Source organism: Girardinichthys multiradiatus, chromosome 14, assembly GCF_021462225.1.
Source record: "Girardinichthys multiradiatus isolate DD_20200921_A chromosome 14, DD_fGirMul_XY1, whole genome shotgun sequence".
NCBI lineage: Eukaryota > Metazoa > Chordata > Actinopteri > Cyprinodontiformes > Goodeidae > Girardinichthys > Girardinichthys multiradiatus.
This window is the reverse complement of record NC_061807.1, coordinates 26,748,154-26,771,258: the sequence shown is the minus strand read 5'-3', so window position 1 is coordinate 26,771,258 and position 23,105 is coordinate 26,748,154. Positions and strand designations below refer to the sequence as shown.

At 41.5% G+C, this 23,105-nt stretch overlaps 2 protein-coding genes across 7 annotated transcripts in view; one reads left to right on the top strand and one right to left on the bottom strand.

Annotated features, from left to right (window-relative positions):
• Positions 1-1,416: 1,416 nt before the first annotated feature.
• Positions 1,417-11,137, top strand: LOC124881381 (eukaryotic translation initiation factor 5A-1). 4 transcript variants are annotated; one of them, XR_007041638.1, is made up of 7 exons: positions 1,418-1,761; positions 4,490-4,662; positions 5,892-5,996; positions 7,341-7,472; positions 7,557-7,629; positions 7,731-7,802; positions 10,484-11,137. XR_007041638.1 is itself a non-coding variant. In XM_047386971.1 (6 exons), the coding sequence occupies exons 2-5, from the start codon at positions 4,495-4,497 to the stop codon at positions 7,617-7,619; spliced, it is 468 nt and encodes a 155-aa protein (XP_047242927.1). In that variant the 5' UTR covers positions 1,417-1,761; positions 4,493-4,494; the 3' UTR covers positions 7,620-7,629; positions 10,484-11,137. The 4 variants fall into 4 exon arrangements, 3 of the variants coding, with proteins under 3 accessions (XP_047242927.1, XP_047242926.1, XP_047242928.1); XM_047386971.1 differs by lacking the exon at positions 7,731-7,802 and having other exon boundaries at positions 1,417-1,761; positions 4,493-4,662; XM_047386970.1 differs by lacking the exon at positions 7,731-7,802 and having other exon boundaries at positions 1,419-1,761.
• Positions 11,138-13,540: 2,403 nt separating this feature from the next.
• Positions 13,541-23,105, bottom strand: part of gps2 (G protein pathway suppressor 2) — a 13,247-nt gene continuing 3,682 nt past the window's right edge. Inside the window, exons 3-11 of one of the 3 annotated variants that reach the window (XM_047386101.1) lie at positions 21,242-21,351; positions 21,037-21,149; positions 20,886-20,965; positions 19,628-19,722; positions 19,238-19,409; positions 17,413-17,496; positions 16,058-16,134; positions 14,042-14,131; positions 13,541-13,766 (exon numbers count right to left, since the gene is read on the bottom strand). In XM_047386101.1, coding sequence (XP_047242057.1) covers positions 13,674-13,766; positions 14,042-14,131; positions 16,058-16,134; positions 17,413-17,496; positions 19,238-19,409; positions 19,628-19,722; positions 20,886-20,965; positions 21,037-21,149; positions 21,242-21,351 — 914 coding nt within the window. In that variant the 3' untranslated portion in view covers positions 13,541-13,673. The remainder of the gene's footprint in view (positions 13,767-14,041; positions 14,132-16,057; positions 16,135-17,412; positions 17,497-19,237; positions 19,410-19,627; positions 19,723-20,885; positions 20,966-21,036; positions 21,150-21,241; positions 21,352-23,105) is intronic. The other 2 variants (XM_047386102.1, XM_047386103.1) reach the window with 2 other exon arrangements.

Below are 23,105 nucleotides of genomic sequence, written 5' to 3'. Positions count from 1 at the left end.
TTTGTAATTTATTGTGACAGTCTAAAAAATGTGTTAAAAACTTTGCAAAATTTGTAAATGCGCAGATTGTCTATGCACAGTAACCGTTCAATAAAAGAAAATATGAATGGTCCATGTGCGATACACATCAAGTTGTTGAGGTTTCTTTAATGGGCATCTGCATGACAGAGACATCAAGCTACTGTCAGTCAGCCAGGAGCAGACAGGAAAAGCTTCAGCCTCACCTTCAAAATAAAAGTATTTTAGAGGCGGCGGAGGAGACGATGGATCAAGCGCAAGTAGTTTATTTGATGACTGTTTTAAATTAAAAATCCTACTCAAAGTAAAAAAATGTGTATGTAATATGTATAATGTGAGCAAGAGGACGTTCAGTTCAGTTCAAACCTACTTATCCAAAAAAGAAATGAGTAACTCCCATTTTTTAACTATATCCTAAAGGTCTTGGAACGTAACATTTGATCAGATCTACAGTCATGGGGAGAGTAAATTGAGAAGCCTTGTGGAAACAATTGACTGTGTGTTAAAGGTTCTTCTTGAGAACCTGTTTGCAGACGTTGTGTCCAATATGGGCAATAAAATGATTAAACTTGATGCACAGAACCATGACACAAAGAAGAACAATTATTTCTTGTGAATTTATGGGTGTTAGCCAGTGCATAGCCAAATCCATACTAACTAGAGCAGGAGAGTCCAAAGTGCACTCCTTAGGCCATTTCAAACCCTTGGAATGATTTTTTGGCAGTGGCGGTTCTAGACCAAATTTACCAGGAGGGTAAATGTTTTACATGGGGGCAAAGAACAAAAGAATAAAACAAACAAAAAGGGCAATATTTCATCGTTTCATAAATTAGGTGACTTGCAGCTCTGGAGCAGCAGGTTACAGACTCCTGATCTAGTAGATGAACACTGATTCTATCTCAATATGGATGAAGCTAAAAGTGCAACAAATTTATTTTGAATTCATTGTTAAAGTAAAACGGTAAAAGCAAAAAATGAAAGTGGTCCAAGAGACCAATCAGTTATGGTTTCTGTGCCAGCGTATATCATCAGAAGAGATTGATTTAGTATTATGTCTCAGTACAGGGCCCGGGGCCAGTTCTACTGGGGGCCTGTTGGCTCCCATCTAGAACCGTCGTTGTGTGGCCCCTGACCGCAATTCAAGAATGGGCCAAATTTGGCCTGGTAGAACAGGCAGATGAACCCACAAAAAATCAGTGAGACTTTCACCGACCAATTAAAATCTTTTTAAAATGTAAAATGCTAGGTTGAACAAAACGTTTTTGTATTTTATTTACCACATCGTTTGGTCTCACTCATCACTTATTTCCTTCCTGTAAATATATCCCAATTACATAACAGCCCATTATGAGTTTTGTGAGTATTTTGTTGTGGCAGTCCCAACAGGAAGTGGTTGGTGTAGATATTTATTATGTCCAGGCCACGGTGGGGAGCTGGACGACAGCAGCAGTCAGAGAGCAGGTTGAACACCGTTTAAACGTAGCGGGGTTCGGGGTTCTGATCCTTTTTCGGCCCGGCGGCTGCCTGGAGAGGTTGCCTACCTCGGCTGGAGGTAAACAGCACTCTGGATATCGCTGCACGGGAGAGGCGAGAGGAAACCACTGGAATGAGTCAGAAATAATAATAAAAAAAGACAGCTAAAGGCTAACTAATAAAAAGGAGGGAGCGACATCGCTGAAGGAGCTGCGGAGCAGAACCCGGACCGGACAGTGACCCCCGCGGAGGAGAGCCATTATCAGCAGAGTAAGTTCTCCATGCCGGATGAAAGGGGCGTGTTTGCGCCCAGGGAGGGGGGATAATCTTCTGCACAAGACAGGCTGAAGCCTCTGATTATGATCCGCTATTCAAGACGAGATTTAAAGATAAGGTAGAAAAATACACACAACAATTGAATCTTAAAGAGTTGCTCCATTGCTGTTATGGACTGACTGTGACTGCTTTTCCATACATGCCGCAGCATGCAGCTCATCCCACAGGGAGCAGCTGATCCTGGGCCCTCATCGCACTGCTTTCCGGGGCCACTGTTATTTTAGCTTAGTCCGTATTATTCGGCAGCGGGCCAAGGGTCTGTCTACTGGTCCCTGAGCAGTGTTACGAGGAGCCACAAGTTTAGCTCCTAAAGGCTGGCTCTGATAACCGGGAGGGCCTCGGCCTGGGTGCAGTCAGTCGGAGCGGGGAACATGTTACAACTGACGGTCCCCTGAGGGCCGCAGTCCGCTCACCCTGCACAGTGCTCAAAGAGCGACTTACCGCTGAGGAAATGTTTACGGGTTTTACTTTTAAAAGCAGTAAATATTAAAAGCAGCAGCCGCTTCACATGTTGGCGGGTATCGCTCCATTATATGCCAGAAACATACCAGGGCCGGTCCACGATTGTATGCGGCCCAAAACAGAATGAACTGAAGGGATTGGAAAATAAATACACATCACTGTAATTACACAACATTTCAAAACAGAAATGTATAAAACCAGCCATCGTCAGACACACTACTTATACCATTATCCGGGGCCCACAGCAAAGAGGGCCCTCTGTTATTTTAGTTGAGCTGCCATGGAGGCAGACATCAAAAGTAATGAGAACATGGCGATAAGGAAACATGAATATGTGGTTGTTGTTGTTTTTTGGATTCATAGTAAACCTAAACTCCAGATAATAAGTAGTCTATCCAGCTACTGGACAATAAAACACAAAATTAATTACTTCCATCCCAGGTTTTATTGTAAAAGTCATTAAGCATTCAAACAACTTTAGTTGTAGTTTCTTCATAACTTGACCGCCTTTCCAGCGCTACATCTCATAAAACTTATTATGCATTAAACAGGTGTCACCAAATATATTACAGGCATAGAAAGACTGGATGCATGGTACTTAAATAACTGACCAATATTTATTGCAGTCCAGGCAGTTCTTTGCAATATACATACAGCATACATCGATATCACGATCCATCCTACAGCTGATATATCACGTGCACAGACACACACGACAACTAACTAGTGTAACGCGTCTGATAATGAAGTGAATAAAGATTTGAAAAGTTTCCAATTGCTGTTTGAGTATTTTGACACAATATGTACATGAAAACCATAAAAAAACAAGAGCAAACATTCTTTCTGTGAAGGTAGTGGCAGCTCGCTGTAACAGCCCATTGAAAAGTCTAGAAAGAAAAGGGTTCATTGTGTCACATATTTGTTTATTTCTATATAATCAATGTCATGATAAAAATTCACCCTGGTTGAATGAAATGGTGGAGGGAATGCATTTTGTAATGATGGATGTCCTCTGAGGCCCTCATCGCCATGTAAAAAGGTGCACAATGGTGTAGTCCACACCTGCACCCAGTCCAATTAAACTGAATAATGTCCAGTTAAACCCAAAATTATTCAAACCCCTGAAAAATGTAGGTTTTAAATGATTTTCATTTAACCAACAAATGTGTTCCTGACAGGAAACAATATAAACGTCTCATAAAATATAATGACACAATCTAAAAGGAAAATCTGTAGGATAAATTCTTTGTAGTTACATTTTACCAAAAAAAAAAAAAAGATATGTTAAAACATTACTAATACCCATCTGAATAATCACTAGAACAATTTTTATTACCTCATCAAACCCTTCTTATAGGTATTGACCAGCATTTTGTCTCCTCTGTTAGTTTGACGGTTTATCTTTGGTGATGAGCCCTAAATCTTTAAGGTTGGAAGGCCTCCTTGCCATCACCCTAATCTTTAGCTCCCTCCACAGATTCTTTATCCAATCTGGGCTTATCTGTAGCTACCTGTTTATTTCCACTGTAAACCTTTACTGCGGATCTCACTACTTCGTTCAGCAGTCTCTGCTTCTGCTCTTGAATGAGGGCCCACTTTCACACTTCTCAGTTTGTGCTGCAGAGGTCTTGACAGTCACTCAGCAGGGAACTAAGTAACTGAGATCATTATGTTACTTAAGTCTGGACCTGCAGACAGGTCAAACATGCTCTTGTGGCAACAGTTTAATCAACCGTTGCTTTTACATATACATTTACAGAGCTTTTTAAAAGCTGTTTCATTTAGAAGGTGTATTCTATTTAGGTAAAAGTACTAATCCTCCCTGGTCCTTTCTCTCGCTATAATGACATATGACTATTTTTCCTCATTTGTTGGTCGATTTGTATAAAACTGACTGCTAAACGACTAAACTGAATTTAAAAGGTGTGAAGCAGATCCTCAGTGTGACATTTGCATGTGGAAGTGGTGCCTGAACCTGCAACATGCAGTGGATGCATGAACAAGCTGCAAAGAGAAAACAAATTAGCAGAATATTTAGTAGAGACTTAATACGTGTGCAGTGAAAACAGTGTTTTTCTTTTTTTAAATTTCAATGCTAAAAGTTTTCATTTTAAATTCTAAAGATGCTATTGTTGGTAGCAAACGAATTAAAGAGTCCAGACACACTGTATATGAATGCATGTGTTTTTCCGTTGTGCAGCAGCTATGGCAGATGCAGAGCTGGACTTCCAGACCGGTGATGCCGGGGCGTCTGCCACCTACCCCATGCAGTGCTCTGCCCTGCGCAAAAACGGCTTTGTGGTGCTCAAAGGTCGACCCTGCAAGATTGTAGAGATGTCCACCTCCAAGACCGGCAAGCACGGTCACGCTAAGGTAAAAAAAATGAACGCAAGATCAAAGAAACTGTCACCGTTAAATGACGGCCAAAACATAGACGTTTTGTACGACTAGATTAACTTAAGTGACACACCGATTTAAACATTTTACACACAGTGCCAGATTTTTGTGCTGTAGGAAAATGAGGCATGAAATAGTAACATAAATGTGTAGACCGCTGAACTAATACTTTACTAAAGCATTTGATTTGGCTTTAGCATTCAGTGTTCTTGAGAAGGGTGCAAAACAAATCTACGGGATGACACAAATCGGTCAAGACACAGGGAAGAGAGATAACTGTAACATTATAGAAACTGGTCATTTGTATAAAAACAGATGAAAAACATGACACAAACAGGTCAGAGAGGCTACCAAGGAGCTAACAGCAACACTGAAGGAGCTGCAGGAGTTTCCAACAGGTACTGGTTGGGTTCTGCATGTGACAACAATCTGCTGTGTTCTCCATATGCCCGTGAAGCACAGTGGTGGTGGCAGCATCATGCTCTGGAGCATCCTTCAGATGGAACTGGGGGTCATAACGAGGTGGATGAAATCATGACACTTCCAAATATCTGTGAGCGACCTAAAACCTTCCCGTGTGTGCTAGAAAGTATACATCCAAATCAACAAAGACGCGTTGGAATGGTGTTTTTAGCACCCAGTTCAGAACTAAATCTGGTGCCTTACGAAGGCATTAGTTTGAGGTTGTGCACACTTGTGCATCTAGGTTTTTATTTTTTGCAGTTTTTCTATTGAGAGTTTAGTTTGTTCATTTTTTGGACAGGACATTAGTCACATAAAAAGTGGAAAAAGTTTTGATATGAAGTATCTCGATCAGTTTTTTAACATTACAACAACCCTGCATTTTACCAGGGGGAGAGTATGGTTTCAGATCCACTGTATCAGTTCTCTCTCAAGCTTTACATGGAGAAGATCTGTCAGACAGAGAGAGGGGCCGGGATCTATCTATGTACTCTAAAATTCTCTCTCATCACTCAGTAATATTAATGGACATTAATGGGTCATTATCATACAGCTTGTATAAAAACATCTGTGATTCCCAGTTGTGTAGTTTTTAAAAACAACCAAGTTACACCATAACGGGTACATTCTGACTTAAATCACAGAGGTCAGCTCACCTGCTATGTTTATGCAGCTGGCTAAGTGTTTGTAGATACATCTCTTCTGTATAAAGGTTTCTGTGGGTGTGTTTTGTACCTGTGCAGGTTCACCTGGTTGGTATTGACATCTTCTCTGGTAAGAAGTATGAAGATATTTGTCCCTCCACCCATAACATGGACGTCCCCAACATTAAAAGAATGGATTACCAGGTGAGACAAAAAAAAGTGTTTTTTACTGTTTTAATCAATATATGTTGTGACGTGAATCTGGACCACTTCCTTCCAAGTACAAAAGTTGAATTCATGATTAGCTATGCAATATTGCAGTATGATGTTGCCACAACCATGTTTCACTATAGGGATGGTGTGCTCAGGGTGATCCGCAGTGTCGGTTAATTATCTGCTTTCTTCGGGGGGGAGACATAGACAGCTACTTAGCAGAAAATAATGAGGTACAGAGGAGTGGAATACACTGCTGAGAAAGGTTGAGGTAGTCCCAACGCTGATTCTCTTGGGGTTCCTGTGCTCTGGGGGGCAGGTCTGTGGCATCTTACACTCACTATTGCATATTTTTATGGAGAAACCTTGTATACAGAAGCGCACTCACTCTTAGACCCACAGGTATTTAGATTCAGGTGTTAACAGATACACAAATGTTCTATATTGAGTCACAGTTACCACTAAATACATCTTGCATTCATTTGTACCGTGCACTTTTTGGTAACAATGCTGTTATTATAGATGTTTCTGCAGGTATAGAAGCAAGCAGTGTGTTATCTTGTAAACTCTTCATCCTTCTTTCTCTCCGCTTTTCCTTTTTGCCCTACCTCTCTCCTTTTGTTTCTTATTCTTTTCGTTTCCGTCTCCGTAACAATCAAAATAATCCCAAAGCAGTTTCAAATAAAGTTTCTTTTATAAATATCAAGAAGAGCATTAAAGTGTTAACCGTAATGCTCCACTTGTGAAAGTAAATCTGTTAGACTTCCTCTTGGCACCCAGACAACAATTCTGAGCGCTACTCTGCTGGACAGGACATGGTAAAAAAAAATGTTTCGCTCCTTACCTCCAGAAAGCTCTGCCCTCAAGGTTCAGGGTAATATCAAAAGTAAATAATTATATGTCCCTATAAGTGTTGTTTCTGGTGTATTTTTTGTCCACTAGTAAAAGCAGTGGAAACATATTACAACAACCAGAAGGTTATCTAAAGCACGCTTGTCGGGGCATTTCTGGAGTTGCGCCGCTCAAGGTGGCAGCAGGTTGGAGTTCATTTAATTTCCCTTTGGGATGATTATTTTTGAATTGAATGTACACACCGTGCAGAACTGTAAGCAGAAGGTGTTGTATTTCCTGCAGAAGTGAAACCACACAGCACCAGTGCTCAGGATATGCATGTAAGGCAGGTCATGTATGCATTTTTAGCTATGTAGCTGTCACATGGTGACCCTTTTGACATGCGCTGGTGGAAATGTTTAATCACTGAGAACTAACCCAGAGGTGTCTGGAAATATGTTGCATACAGAACAAAAAGATAGTTGTTTTTTTTCTATTTTACAGCTGATTGGGATCCAGGATGGCTACCTCTCCCTGCTCCAGGACAGCGGGGAGGTGAGAGAGGACCTAAAACTTCCCGAGGGAGACCTGGGAAAAGAAGTCGAGAGCAGACATGAAGCTGGAGAGGAGATTCTGGTCGGTACCGTCACCTCAGTGGCCGGTCTTTTCTGCTGCGGCTTTCTCTCCTATGAAACATTCCCAATCCTCCTCTCTTTTTAGATCACCGTTCTAAATGCAATGGATGAGGAAGCTGCAGTCGGTATAAAAGCCTTGGGTAAATAAGCCACAGCAGGTAAATACAGAGCTCTCTCCTTGCAACTGACCCAAATGTTCCTGAGGAAGAGTGTTTGATCTGTAAAACCATGTTTGTGTGTGTTTGCTACAAACCGCCAGCATGTGCCCTGCCGATGCAGAGTTGCAAGGGGAAGGCAACTCCAGTCATCAAGATCCAAAGCTGTAGCTGAGGTTTGTAGTTTAGGTTGGATTGTTGGAACAGTACATGCAATTTTAAACTGCTAATATTTACCTTTATGTATACTTAATATACTATTCATAATTCCAGTCAGACGTTTACATACACTAATCATGGGCAAAAGGTAATTAGGGGCTCCGAATTATTTGAATGGTACTTTTTCTTCAGTCTACGCAGGATTAAACTTTTACATTCAGACTTATTTACATACAGCCACACTGATATTTAAAAACTTTTTGTTCAGAGAAACTTGGCAGAATTGGTAAAGAACATGAATATTTCCAGCTGCCCACATGGACAAACTAAATGCTTTGCGGGGAGAAGTTTTATGGTTGGATGAGACACAGATTTGGCTCTTTGGCCGCAACGACGAGAAGTTCGGTGGAGTCGAGTTGATGCTTTCAAATCTGAGAAGACTGTCAAGCATAGTGGTGGCAGAATCATGCTGTTGGTTCCGTTTTGCTGCAAGTGCTACTGGTGCATTGACCATAGTGGATGGAGTAAAGAAACAAGGACCAACTGCTTCACGATTTGCCAAAAATGAACAAGTAGGTGGTTGAAAGTTGGACCCAACAGAATGATGATCCGAAACATATCAAAACTAGCTTTGAAATGTGTAAAGCAGGCTAATGTTAAGCTTCTGGAAGTGGTGCAACCATATTAAGAATATATACAGTGGAGAGAACAAGTATTTGATACTCTGCTGATTTTGCAGGTTTTCCCACTTGCAAAGCAAGTAGAAGTCTTTAATTTTTTTATCATAGGTACTCTTCAGCTGTGAGTGACTTTATCTAAAACAAAAATCCAGAAAATCACATTGTGTGATTTTTAAGTAATTAATTTGCATTTTGTAGCATGACATAAATATTTGATACATCAGAAAAACAAAACTTAATATTTGGTACAGAAAACCGACATCAGAAGTTTCCTGTAGTTCTAGACCAGGTTTGCACACACTGCAGCAGGGACTCTGGACCACTCCCCCATACAGATCTTCTCCAGATCCTTCAGGTTTCAGGGCTCTCACTGGGCAATACAGATTTTCAGGTCCCTCCAAAGGTTTTTGATTGAGTTCAACCCAACCTTGAGCTGCTTCTTATGGAGCCACTCCTTAGTCGCCCTGGCTGTGTGCTTCGGGTCGTTGTCATGCTGGAAGACCCAGCCACAACCCATCTTCAATGCCTTCACTGAGGGAAGGAAGTTGTTGGCCAAGATCTCCCGATACATGGCCTCATCCATCCTCCCCTCAATATGGTGCAGTCGTTCTGCCCCCTTTGCAGAAAAGCTTTCCAGAGAATGATGTTCCACCTCCATGCTTCACGATAGGGATGGAGTTCTTGGGGTTGTGCTCATCTTTCTTCCTCCATGATCATTGATGCCCCACAAGGAGAGATCTTGCATGGAGAACCAGACCGAGGGAGATTGACCATCATCTGGAACTTCTTCCATTTTCGTATAATTGCTCCAACAGTTGTTGCCTTCTCAACAAGCTGCTTAGCTATTTTCCTGTAGCCCATCCCAGCCTTGTGCAGGTCTACTATTTTATACCTGATATCCTCACACAGCTCTCTGGTCTTGGCCATTGTGGAGAAGTTGGAGTTTGTTTGATTGAGTGTGTGGACAGGTGTCTTTTATACAGATAACGAGTTCAAACAGGTGTATTTAATACAGGTAATGAGTGGAGAACAGGAGGGTTCTTAAAGAAGAACTAACAGGCCTGACAGAGCCGGGATTCTTACTGGTTGTTAAGTGATCAAATACTTGTCATTCAATAAAATAAAAATTAATTACTTAAAAATCACAGAATGTGATTTTCTGGATTTTTGTTTTAGATCCACTCACTCACAGTTAAAGAGTAGCTTTGATAAAAATTAAAGACTTCTACATGCTTTGCAAGTGGAAAAACCTTCAAAATCAGCAGTATATTAAATACTTGTTCTCTCCACTGTAGATTATTTTTCAAAAACTGCGGTCTGTTTGAAGAAACCAACCAATTTAAATGAACTGTACCTATTCTGCCAAGAAGAGTAATGAAACATTTGACAAGATTTACACCTGCAGTCTAATTAGAGCTGCACAATAAATTGATTGGATGCTATATTTGGTATTGGCGTAGGATACTGCATAAAAAAAATAATAAATAAAAATCACAGCCTAGAATTAAGATGTCCATGACTGTACGCCACTTCTCACCAGATCTGGGTTTGTCATGTTATTGCACTGCAGGACCCTATATTTCTGTTGCACACGTTGAACTGTCCATAATTGAACAAGTTCAGAGAATATATCTGAAATTTACAGGATGAATGAAGGAACAGATGCAGAGCAGTGTGTAGACGTGGATTTGCCTACCCTTTAACATCTCATATGTTTCACGTTTATGGTTTTAGGAGCATGTGTGTTGCTTTATGTAGCACTGCAATATGAATGGCATCATATTGTTTGGAGCACTGCTCCATTGTTTTCCAGTGGGTTGCATTTTACCGCCTCATCTGGCCTCTAGCTTCCTGTATTTCTGTCATGTCCTGCCGTGCTGTTTGGCCAAACAGTTTCATGCACTTTCTTTTTCTCATTTGATCAGTTGTTTGTGCAGCGATTCCACTGCAGGTTACTTGAAACACCAACTAAAACCCCTTCCTTCCTCTCTCTTCCTCTGTTTTTAAATCTGTTTCAGATGCAATCGAGATGCACTGGACCTGGAGGAAAAGGAGGGGCTAATGCATCGTCCGTGCTAGTCTCCCTCCCTTTTCTATCTCTCTTTCTTTTTCCATCCTTGGTTTCCATCTCTCCTTCGGTTCAACTACACAATTTGAATATCTGGATGCAATTAAAAATGCATTATTTATGTACATGCACCTAGTCTGTGTCCACATAAGAGTCCCAAAAAGGTTTTGAGTCGATCCACAAATGTTGTGTAGCTAATCCTCCTGCAGCCATAAGCTGTAATCACACTTTTGTTTGATATACTCCTGATTAATCAAGGGCTTCGTCTCCAGATCTACATCGTTGTGTTGCGGTCTGCCAAAAAGAAAAAGGATATGTCAGAGAGAAAGATCATGAGAACAAAAAAAAGGCACGTTTTTTTCCTGCCAGTGTCCAGAGCTTTTATTGAGGAGACTCCGTCCAGGAACCTTCACAGCTGTCTGAAGAAATGATTTAAGTGTTTCTTATTGTGCTCCCAGATTCTGATCTAGGATCTGTGGGGGATCTCTGGCAGTTTGTTTTCGTCTCTTGTGTTTCGTACAGCCAGTCCACACTGTGCAGGATCTCTACAACACAAAAAAAAGCTAAAAGTAATAAAAAAAAAAATAAAGATGATGCAAACTGATGGGTGTGATTTTATTGTTTATTTAGCAACTATTAAACAAATGCTTTAAGCCAGTTATCGCTGCAGAGGGTAGAAGAGACTTGACCTCTGGCAAACAAACGGCAACACTTTAAAATACTTTCTATGTCAGGACAAAGTCTGCAAGCCTAGGTGGTGTTCACCAGATTGATTTGATCCCGTTTTATGGATTTTATCCATGTTTCAGAGCAGCTGCACAATAAGTTTCCTTTCTGATATGCAGGGCCCACCTCAGGTTGTGTAGGGTCACATCTGGAGGTCAGTTTTACAGCTAGGCCCATCAACCAGCAGCCACCATAGCATCAGCAATACAAGTTTTAAAGGAGATAGTTGAGGATTTGTTTTCTATGAGCTTCTGTTAAAACATTATACATGGTTAATATCTTATCTGCAGTAGATAACACTGCCAGGGTCTTCATTTAGTATATATCCAGATTAGTTGGACCCAACGGCTGAAGTTGACCACCAGTGGACTTCTTAAGATAACTAAAATCTCCAAAAATGTCAGCTTTTTTGAACCTTTAAACCGTCAAGAATGATTATCTACATTGGAATTAGAGGTATGAGGCAGTGCTCAACCAATGATCTTCTTGGAACATTGAAAATGTTCCCGGTAAGAGTTACCATCTGATATAAATCAGCTCAAACATATCTGTAACTTAGCCTTCACTTTGCTTTAATATCGGACAGTTACTCCGATCAAAAACGATTTACAAGTTCTCTTCTATGTGTTTCACACAGGAAGATCATTGGTGGCCCACCGCATCTAACCTCCATTCCATGTTTTTGAGATTTGAGCTATTGAAAAAGGGACCAAAAGTCCAATTTGGTTTTGGTCTGTCTTGAACGACAGGGGTTGGACAATGAAACTGAAACACCTGTCATTTTAGTGTGGGACGTTTCATGGCTAAATTGGACCAGCCTGGTAGCCAGTCTTCATTGATTGCACATTGCACCAGTAAGAGCAGAGTGTGAAGGTTCAATTAGCAGGGTAAGAGCACAGTTTTACTCAAAATATTGAAATGCACACAACATTATGGGTGACATACCAGAGTTCAAAAGAGGACAAATTGTTGGTGCACGTCTTGCTGGTGCATCTGTGACCAAGACAGCAAGTCTTTGTGATGTATCAAGAGCCACGGTATCCAGGGTAATGTCAGCATACCACCAAGAAGGACGAACCACATCCAACAGGATTAACTGTGGACGCAAGAGGAAGCGGTCTGAAAGGGATGTTCTGGTGCTAACATGGATTGTATCCAAAAAACATAAAACCACGGCAGAATTAAATGTGCACCTCAACTCTCCTGTTTCCACCAGAACTGTCCGTCTGGAGCTCCACAGGGTCAATATACACGGCCGGGCTGCTATAGCCAAACATTTGGTCACTCATGCCAATGCCAAACGTCGGTTTCAATGGTGCAAGGAGCGCAAATCTTGGGCTGTGGACAATGTGAAACATGTATTGTTCTCTGATGAGTCCACCTTTACTGTTTTCCCCACATCTGGGAGAGTTACGGTGTGGAGAAGCCCCAAAGAAGCGTACCACCCAGACTGTTGCATGCCCAGAGTGAAGCATGGGGGTGGATCAGTGATGGTTTGGGCTGCCATATCATGGCATTCCCTTGGCCCAATAGTTGTGCTAGATGTGCCCATCTGCCAAGGACTACCGAACCATTCTTGAGGACCATGTGCATCCAATGGTTCAAACATTGTATCCTCTGACCACTGTGCAGGACTTGTATACGTCATTCCCAAGACAAATTGACGCTGTATTGGCCGGAAAAGGAGGCCCTACACCATACTAATAAATTATTGTGGTCTAAAACCAGGTGTTTCAGTTTCATTGTCCAACCCCTGTAAGTTAGCTTCAGCCCCTGGGTCTGAATAAGCTGGATTTATATACAGGACCAAACCACTGAAGACGAGCTATATGCTGCAGCTAAGATATTTACTGCTAATAACCTTTTAACAGAACCTTGTTTCTTAACCCCTAAACTATCCCTATAAATTTTCAGCTATTAGCTGATTGGTCACTTCACATTAAGTGTTTAAGATTTTGGAGACGTGATTTATAGTGCGTTCTGTAGGAAACTTCCCAATTTCAAATCGGAAAAAATATTAGAACATCTGCTGAAGTTGAAGGTTGTTAAAATTGGTAATTTGGTATTCATATATTTACATTTAAAAAGCTCATTCTTCGCAACCTAACAGATATAAAGTTTTAACATACTTATTCTGTTGGAAATCAAGTGCTCTTGGGAGCCCTCTGCTGGCCGCAATGCCCTAAGCAGCAGCTAAGAGATGAAACACCCTAGAACCATGTGAGCTCTAGAGTGCCTTGTCAACTCAAACGTCTAAACATATATAGAGAAAAAACAGTCATTATGGCACAAATCAAACTATGTTTTTATTTTAGATCCAAAGTGTTCCACCCCAGGTTCCAAAGCTGCCCTTCAGAATCCTCATCAAAGTGGTAAAGTTGCAGAAAAAGAAGAAAGATGAAGGTCTCTGCAGGTTACTTGCTGTGGTGGTAGAACCTCTGCCCACTCTGGCTGTGGGCAAGGAAGCTGTGACGAGGAGCACCCTGTGGGGAGCCCTGAAACGCAGCCTGATGACAGAAACATGAAACATCACAAAAGGCGTTAAAGAGCAAAACTAAAATGAAACAGTAGACTTTGAAAATGTAAATGTTCTTTTTCTTGTACTGCTGAGTAAATAAATAGCACATTTAACCCAATACCCTGGCAACTTCATGGAGTTTAATGGCCTTAAATTTAAGAGGACAAGACTTAAAACCTTTAAAATTATAATCCTTCTGCAGCTGTTAACTGTGTGGTTCACCTCCCAAGATGCAGCAGTAGGGAAACGGATTACAAGCCTCACCTTTGCAGTAGGGATTTGGACCATGGGAGTGGGCAGCAGACCTGGAGCAGAAGGATGCATTGCAGAAGGATGCATGGGCCTCAAGGCACCCTGACAGAACAGGACACAGGACTAAAGTACTGCAGTCAGATTTCCATGAGGTGCAAATATACAGGGGTTGGACAATGAAACTGAAACACCTGGTTTTAGACCACAATAATTTATTAGTGTGGTGTAGGGCCTCCTTTTGCAGCCAAAACAGCGTCAATTCATCTTGGGAATGACATATACAAGTCCTGCACAGTGGTCAGAGGGATTTTAAGCCATTCTTCTTAGCAGGGATAGTGGCCAGGTCACTACGTGATACTGGTGGAGGAAAACGTTTCCTGACTCGCTCCTCCAAAACACCCCAAAGTGGCTCAATAATATTTAGATCTGGTGACTGTGCAGGCCATGGGAGATGTTCAACTTCACTTTCATGTTCATCAAACCAATCTTTCACCAGTCTTGCTGTGTGTATTGGTGCATTGTCATCCTGATACACGGCACCGCCTTCAGGATACAATGTTTGAACCATTGGAGGCACATGGTCCTCAAGAATGGTTCGGTAGTCCTTGGCAGTGACGCGCCCATCTAGCACAAGTATTGGTCAAGGGAATGCCATGATATATCAGCCCAAACCATCACTGATCCACCCCCATGCTTCACTTTGGGCATGCAACAGTCTGGGTTTTACGCTTCTTTGGGGCTTCTCCACACCGTAACTCTCCCGGATGTGGGGAAAACAGTAAAGGTGGACTCATCAGAGAACAATACATGTTTCACATTGTCCACAGCCCAAGATTTGCGCTCCTTGCACCATTGCAACCAACATTTGGCATTGGCATGAGTGACCAAAGGTTTGGCTATAGCAGCCCGGCCGTGTATATTGACCCTGTGGAGCTCCTGATGGACAGTTCTGGTGGAAACAGGAGAGTTGAGGTGCACATTTAATTCTGCCGTGATTTGGGCAGCTGTGGTTTTATGTTTTTTGGATACAATCCGGGTTAGCACCAGAACATCCCTTTCAGACAGCTTCCTCTTGCGTCCACAGTTAATCCTGTTGGATGTGGTTCGTCCTTCTTGGTGGTATGCTGACATTACCCTGGATACCGTGGCTCTTGATACATCACAAAGACTTGCTGTCTTGGTCACAGATGCGCCAGCAAGACGTGCACCAACAATTTGTCCTCTTTTGAACTCTGGTATGTCACCCATAATGTTGTGTGCATTTCAATATTTTGAGCAAAACTGTGCTCTTACCCTGCTAATTGAACCTTCACACTCTGCTCTTATTGGTGCAATTCAGCCATGAAATCTCCCACACTAAAATGACAGGTGTTTCAGTTTCATTGTCCAACCCCTGTAGGTCAGGAGCAGTAACATAGGAGTGTTTCTGGGTTCAGTACCAATGGTTAGAACATCCCTGTTTAGGGTCATGTAAGACTGATATAATCCAGAAGCTGCATCTAAGCCTTGAAATGATAGCATGTAGATGCGTATGAGAGGGTGGTGCTGATGTGTATGTGGAGAGTTTGCCTAAAAGAAAGGCTCCGTGCCCTCCCTCAGGTTCAGGGTAATATTAAGCATACTATCTCTCCACTGTTTTTACCCTGGTAGGTGCTGTGGAAACAGAGGTGGGTAAACAATGGCTGCAGAAAACTAGGCTGGTCCATGTGGCAGGTTCACATAACAGCCCATAAGCTATGAAGTGCTATCACTGTAGGTCAAACTGGACCACAACATGAACTCTAAGCAGAGGGTGATGGATTTCCCAGCAGACATTAAATCCCAGTGCTGAACGGATGTAAGAAAGCTTAACTATGTAGTTTTAGATTTGAACATCTGAGTCACAGCTGTGATGCCGAATGTCGAAAGTGTTTCATCAGGTAAGAACTGTGTAAATGCATAAATTACACACAGAACAAGAAGATTCAGTGTGATTATTATTAAGTTGGCCATTTAAAATGCAAAGATGTGAACAGAAACTTGACTCACTGCATCTGTGAAGCCTGACTGCTGGTTTGCGTGTTCCAGCTGCTTCTGCAGGGGTATCGATGCTCCAGGGATGTATCCTGCAGGAGACACACAGGTTACAGCTTTTCATACTAACAAACATCTGGGCCCACATTCACAAAGACTCAGAGTCCTCTCAGAGAGCTCACATCTTATTGTAAAGACTCCTGCCAGGACTCCTGGCTGAAGAGTGATTGAACTAGCTGCTGAGAGCGGCTCTGAGCGAGGAGACAACAGAGATTCCTATCTTAGTGAGGAGGTGTGGTTGACCCCGTTGCTAGGTGTGGTTGACCCCGTTGCTAGGTGTGACGCTATCTTCTAACAAAGCAACAAAAAAGTGCTCCTAGTAATCAGTGGAGAGAAATGAATTGACAATATAATTTAGACTGGATTCTGAAATGTGTAAATCATGATAAAACTTAACCAGATTAAATGAACTGTCAGCATCAACATGTTTGAACGTAGCTTATTTACATGCTGTCATTATTTTGATTTGCTTATTATCATGTTTACTAACCATGCTGGTCGTTTTCATACTGCATCTATTTTTGATTAATTATTTCATATTAATATTCAAATCGGCATTTTACTGTAATGAAATAATGAGGTTAAGTTTGGTAAAACGACCAAAACAAAACTGAGAAAAAAGGTGGAGAAAACCGAGCTGAAAAGAGGAGCAGAGCCTATAAAGAAAGGAGTGTTTGATGATAAAGTTAATCTTATCTCTATATTAATAATTGTGTGATTGTTTAAAAGTTTATGTGCTCATTTACTCGACTATTAAGGGACTGCGCAGTCGAGCCAGTAGCGTTTTATTAGTATACTGTTGTTCATTGTAGGAAAATATCTCTCTTTTCTCTCTGTCTTTCCACCATCTTCCATGCTTAAGACACTCTTAGACTCACTAAAACGCCTCCTCACTACTCTTAACATTTCCTCACATTAGGAGCTCTCTGAAGGCCTAAGATGCTTTGTGAATAACTTTTATCCTACTGAGGGAAAATTATAAGAAAAAAAATTCAAAGATTTTTCTTAGAATGAGTCACTAGAAGCTACTTTTAGTCTCAAGATTCTTTGTGAATACAGACCCTGATCCCCGTCTCCCTGTGTAAGAGACCATAAGCCAAAAACCTGTAGTACAATAAGCTGCTTTCGCTCTCGTCTAATTAATGAATAAAATACTACATAGTTCTAAGTTTTAGATAAGAGTTTGAAAAAAAACGACATTTGATTTTTTTCTGCTATTTATCTTGGCTGCAGCTGATTGTGTTCAGGTCTGAGAGGACGACAGATGGGAACTTGATGAGCAGAAATACTGAAACAGCAGCAGAACTTACCAGCCTGGGAGGGGAAGTGACTATGAACAGGATACCCTGTCTGCTGGTGAGGGAGGTACTGCATTGCTTGAAAGGCAGATGCTCCTGGAGATTAAAGGAACACTGATAATCACAATGTTAGGAAATGAAAACCAATATTTTAAAAAAGCAGCATAATTTTTCTTGCATTTAAGCAATTATTCAGGAAGTAGACTCTGTGATCAAACCATCAGATCCAACCATACAGGTCCTTCTCAAAATATTAGCATATTGTGATAAAGTTCATTATTTTCCATAATGTCATGATGAAAATTTAACATTCATATATTTTAGATTCATTGCACACTAACTGAAATATTTCAGGTCTTTTATTGTCTTAATACGGATGATTTTGGCATACAGCTCATGAAAACCCAAAATTCCTATCTCACAAAATTAGCATATCATTAAAAGGGTCTCTAAACGAGCTATGAACCTAATCATCTGAATCAACGAGTTAACTCTAAACACCTGCAAAAGATTCCTGAGGCCTTTAAAACTCCCAGCCTGGTTCATCACTCAAAACCCCAATCATGGGTAAGACTGCCGACCTGACTGCTGTCTAGAAGGCCACTATTGACACCCTCAAGCAAGAGGGTAAGACACAGAAAGAAATTTCTGAACGAATAGGCTGTTCCCAGAGTGCTGTATCAAGGCACCTCAGTGGGAAGTCTGTGGGAAGGAAAAAGTGTGGCAGAAAACGCTGCACAACGAGAAGAGGTGACCGGACCCTGAGGAAGATTGTGGAGAAGGGCCGATTCTAGACCTTGGGGGACCTGCGGAAGCAGTGGACTGAGTCTGGAGTAGAAACATCCAGAGCCACCGTGCACAGGTGTGTGCAGGAAATGGTCTACAGGTGCCGCATTCCCCAGACCTGGGCTACAGAGAAGCAGCACTGGACTGTTGCTCAGTGGTCCAAAGTACTTTTTTCAGATGAAAGCAAATTCTGCATGTCATTCGGAAATCAAGGTGCCAGAGTCTGGAGGAAGACTGGGGAGAAGGAAATGCCAAAATGCCAGAAGTCCAGTGTCAAGTACCCACAGTCAGTGATGGTCTGGGGTGCCGTGTCCAGCTGCTGGTGTTGGTCCACTGTGTTTTATCAAGGGCAGGGTCAATGCAGCTAGCTATCAGGAGATTTTGGAGCACTTCATGCTTCCATCTGCTGAAAAGCTTTATGGAGATGAAGATTTCATTTTTCAGCACGACCTGGCACCTGCTCACAGTGCCAAAACCACTGGTAAATGGTTTACTGACCATGGTATCACTGTGCTCAATTGGCCTGCCAACTCTCCTGACCTGAACCCCATAGAGAATCTGTGGGATATTGTGAAGAGAACGTTGAGAGACTCAAGACCCAACACTCTGGATGAGCTAAAGGCCGCTATCGAAGCATCCTGGGCCTCCATAAGACCTCAGCAGTGCCACAGGCTGATTGCCTCCATGCCACGCCGCATTGAAGCAGTCATTTCTGCAAAAGGATTCCCGACCAAGTATTGAGTGCATAACTGTACATGATTATTTGAAGGTTGACGTTTTTTGTATTAAAAACATTTTCTTTTATTGGTCGGATGAAATATGCTAATTTTGTGAGATAGGAATTTTGGGTTTTCATGAGCTGTATGCCAAAATCATCCGTATTAAGACAATAAAAGACCTGAAATATTTCAGTTAGTGTGCAATGAATCTAAAATATATGAATGTTAAATTTTCATCATTACATTATAGAAAATAATGAACTTTATCACAATATGCTAATATTTTGAGAAGGACCTGTACAGTCACCCCTGGTATCTCAGAAGTTCCTTACCTCTGATCTGAGAACTGCTGGCGAAGCTTACGGGTACGGAGGGTCCAGGGGCGTAGGTGGAAGGGTGCTGGGATGTGGCCACCCCATAGGGCTCGTGGACCCCCTGGCTCCCGCTGAACTGTCCATGCTCCGCTGAGCCGGAGCTGAATCCAGGCGTCTGATAATGACGGGCCTAAAGTGAGGAGATGGAAACAGTGTAAAATGAGACGTTTGACATCTTCTTCAAAGAAGACTTAAAGGCTGTTAGACGTTTAGGTCATTTAGGTTTCAGAGCAAAAAGGCAAACTGGTTTAAATCACAAATAATTTTTTTTTTATTTACACTTTCTCCATAGCCTGCCATGTGTCAGCTGTAGCTCAGCTCGCCTTTTTTTTGGGTTAAATTTCTTACCAGTTTTGTACTTACTGGGATGACAGAAGCCGCGAACAGCTGTTTGCTCCGTTCTCCAAGCAGGGCGCCGGGTCGACTGTGGCTGACTGGACTTCCTGAGACCGCCAAGGGCAGAACAGACCCATCATTAAAACTAATGTGTTGACAGGGTTTTACAGTGCTGTGAGGAATTATTTTCCTCTCTTATGCATTTCTTCAGCTTTTTTGTCACACTTAAATATTACGGATCAAACTTATTTTAATATCTGACAATAAACCTGGGTTACAAGCGAATGCAGTTTAGATGACTTTCCACCTATAAAGTGGATTAAAAAAAGCTGTTCCTAAACAACAAACCAACCTGACCTTTTTTGAAAAATATACCCACGTTTTTGGTTTTTTTTTTTTGGTTCAGTTTTACAAGCCACACTCAGGCCTGATTACTGTAGAATCAAGAAACCCCTTCAACAGAACCTGTCTGACAACATGAATTAGGCTGAAAATCTCCAAAAGCAACAAAGCATGCTACGATCTAAAGAAATTCAAGAGCAGATGAGGAACAGAGTCAGAGTCTTAAAATAGGGTCACAACGCAAATTTAAGGCTTTGGGACTCCAATGAACTCCAGTGAGAACCTTTATGAAAAAAAAAAAAAAAAAAAAAACCGTGAACAGTAGTGAACCTTCCCAGGAATGTCTGGGCTTCCAATATTACTCGAAGAACTGAGCATGGACTCAACCCAGAGGTCCAAAAAGAACCAGAACAGCATCTAAAGCAATGCATACCTCCCTTACCTCATTTAAGGTTAATGATTCACCAAGAACTAGCCTGGGCAGAAACAACATTCATGGGAGGGTTAAAAAAATAAAACAAAACATCTTTATGATCCTTAAGACTTTTGGGAAAAGTTCCACTTTTTTAAAGGTGCCCATGCCGGCACATCCAACACGGCATTTTCAGAAAAACAACATGATACCTACAGTAAAACATGGTGGTGGTATTTTGATGGTGTGGGACTGCTTCACAAACACTTGATGGCAGTTGTTGCTGCCAAGCGTGGCACAACCAGGTTGGTATGGATGTTTTTTTCTCCTCAATGAATGGAATCATTATTTGAAAACTGCTTTTTGAATTTACTCTGGTTATCTCTGATTGAAAAAAAAACTGAGTGAAGATCTGAAACTTTTAAGTGTGAGAAAAAAGCTGAACAGAACCTATAAGGAGGCAACTAATTTTTTAACGCCACTGGAAGTCATCCTTATGTCAGTTCATCATCTCACCTGGAATAGTGAGGAGGTGCTGTCCTGTGTGCATGGACAGACTGGGCTGGTAGCTGGCTGATGTCAAGGTTGTGATATCACTTAAGATGAAAGAGTAAAGCTGGTAAAACACATCTTAATAACAGAATAATTCATCTTGAAGATATGATACCTCTGCTCCTTCCTACGTCTCTTTTCCTCCTCGTGGAGAACTTTCTTAAGCTGTAAGAAAAGCTGATGTTTCTCTTCTTGGAGTCCCTGAAGTTTCTCCTCCATCTTCATGACCTGATGTTTATGTAACAATTTGTTTTACAGGATCTGTTTGAACTTAACATGAGACTAAAAAGTAATACTTGGGGGAGGAACCAGACACCGACCTGTTCTTTGGTTTCCTCTAAGGACATCCTCTCCTCGATTTCTTTTGTCCTCTTCCTCTCCTCCTCTTCCTTCAGCTTCTGTTCCATCATTTTGTCCACTTCCTCCTCCTCTGAAAATGATAAATATATAATTATTACTGGAAAAACAGCATATGCATAGTGAATCCTAAACACGCTGGCGGTAATGACACCCGGTTACGTCAATCGGACGTCACCAAAGTTAGTGTTGCTTCGGTGTGTAAGTTTGCCAAAACAATGTCGGACTCCGTCATTTTCTCTGGTCCCCTCCCCGATCTGACCAGTGACGACATGTTTAGCCGCATGCTGTCATTCAACCGCTGGCTGTCTAGGTGGTGTCCAGAAAACGATGTGGGCTACATTGATAACTGGCGAACATTTTGGGGAAAACCTGGTCTGATCCATCCCACTTTGGATGGAGCTGCTCTTCTTTCTAGGAATCTGGCCGAATTTATTAGTTCTCCAGAACTCTGACAACCCAGAGTTCAGACCAGGAAGCAGGGTTGTAGTTTAACACTCCTCTCTGCAGCTTCTGTACTGCTACCCACCCATTACCCTATTAACACAGTGTCTCGCCCACGGCCAAAATTGAATAGATTAAAAAATCATTTAAAGGTGGAAACCTAAAAATCTCGTAGAAATAAATCTCAGACTTAAAAGAAAAATAGAACATTTAAATGTGCCTTATTCAACCAAAGATCTCTCTCTTTATAGACTTTGCTAGTTAGTGACTTAATTTGTGACAATCAAATTTATTTATTTAGTCTCACAGAAACCTGGCTGCAGCAAGAGGATTATGTTACTATAAATGAGCCAACTCCAATTTAAATTTTCACATACCTCAAAATACAAGGTGAGGAGGAGGAGTAGCAACTATCTTTCAGTCTGATTTATTAATTAGGCCCAGACCAATTAACAGCTACAAGTCTTTTGAATATTTAATCCTTAGTTTTCCTCCTTCAAATTGCAAACCACTAAAACCATTTCAGTTTGTTGTTTTGTACAAAATGCTGCAGCAAGAGTTAATTAAAAAGAGAGATCATATTTCTCCTATTTTAGCTTCCCTTGATTGGCTCCCTGTTAAATCCACAATAGAATTTAAAATTCTCCTTCTCACATATAAAGCTCTGATCTAGCTCCATCATACATCAGAGATCTGATTGTTCCATTTGTTCCTAACAGAGCCCTTTTCTTTCAGCCTTCAGGCACTGTGCACAGGCTGCTGCTGCTGCAACATGTGCACTCTTCCTCCTGTGTTGTTTTCTGTAGTTCTCTTTAGCCAAGCATGCAAAGCAGCCAAATGTAGAGATGCTCATTCCCAGAGCCATCAGAAAGGGGTGTGTAACATTTGGGTGCACCGTGTTTGTGTGAGCGGCGCATCCCAAACAAAGCGGTTTCATGCAGCATAACTCAGTACAATAACAATATTATTGGACTTTTTCTTTGTAATTGCAAACCCAGAGCTAGTGATGTAATTTCTGCCAGCACATCTAGGCAATTAGTATGTAATATATATATATAGGTTTTTTCAAAGTAGCCACCTTTTGCTTTGATTCCTGCTCCACACACTCTTGGCATTCTGTTGATGAGCTTCAAGAGGTAGACACCTGAAATGGTTTTCACTTCACAGGTGTGCCCTGTCAGGTTTAATAAGTGGGATTTCAAGCCTTATAAATGGGGTTGGGACCATCAGTTGTGTTGTGCAGGAGGTGGATACAGTACACAATTGATAGTCCTACTGAATAGACTGTTAGAATTTGTATTATGGCAAGAAAATAGCAGCTAAGTAAAGAAAAACGAGTGGCCATCATTACTTTAAGAAATGAAGGTCGGTCAGTCCGAACAA

Bases quoted from the DNA above. Each gene is read 5' to 3' on its own strand.
- LOC124881381 (XM_047386971.1), top strand. From the start codon at position 4,495: ATGGCAGATGCAGAGCTGGACTTCCAGACCGGTGATGCCGGGGCGTCT. The intron at 5,997-7,340 runs GTGAGACAAAAA...TCTATTTTACAG, and splicing joins TTAAAAGAATGGATTACCAG to CTGATTGGGATCCAGGATGG. The intron at 7,473-7,556 runs GTCGGTACCGTC...CTCTCTTTTTAG, and splicing joins AAGCTGGAGAGGAGATTCTG to ATCACCGTTCTAAATGCAAT.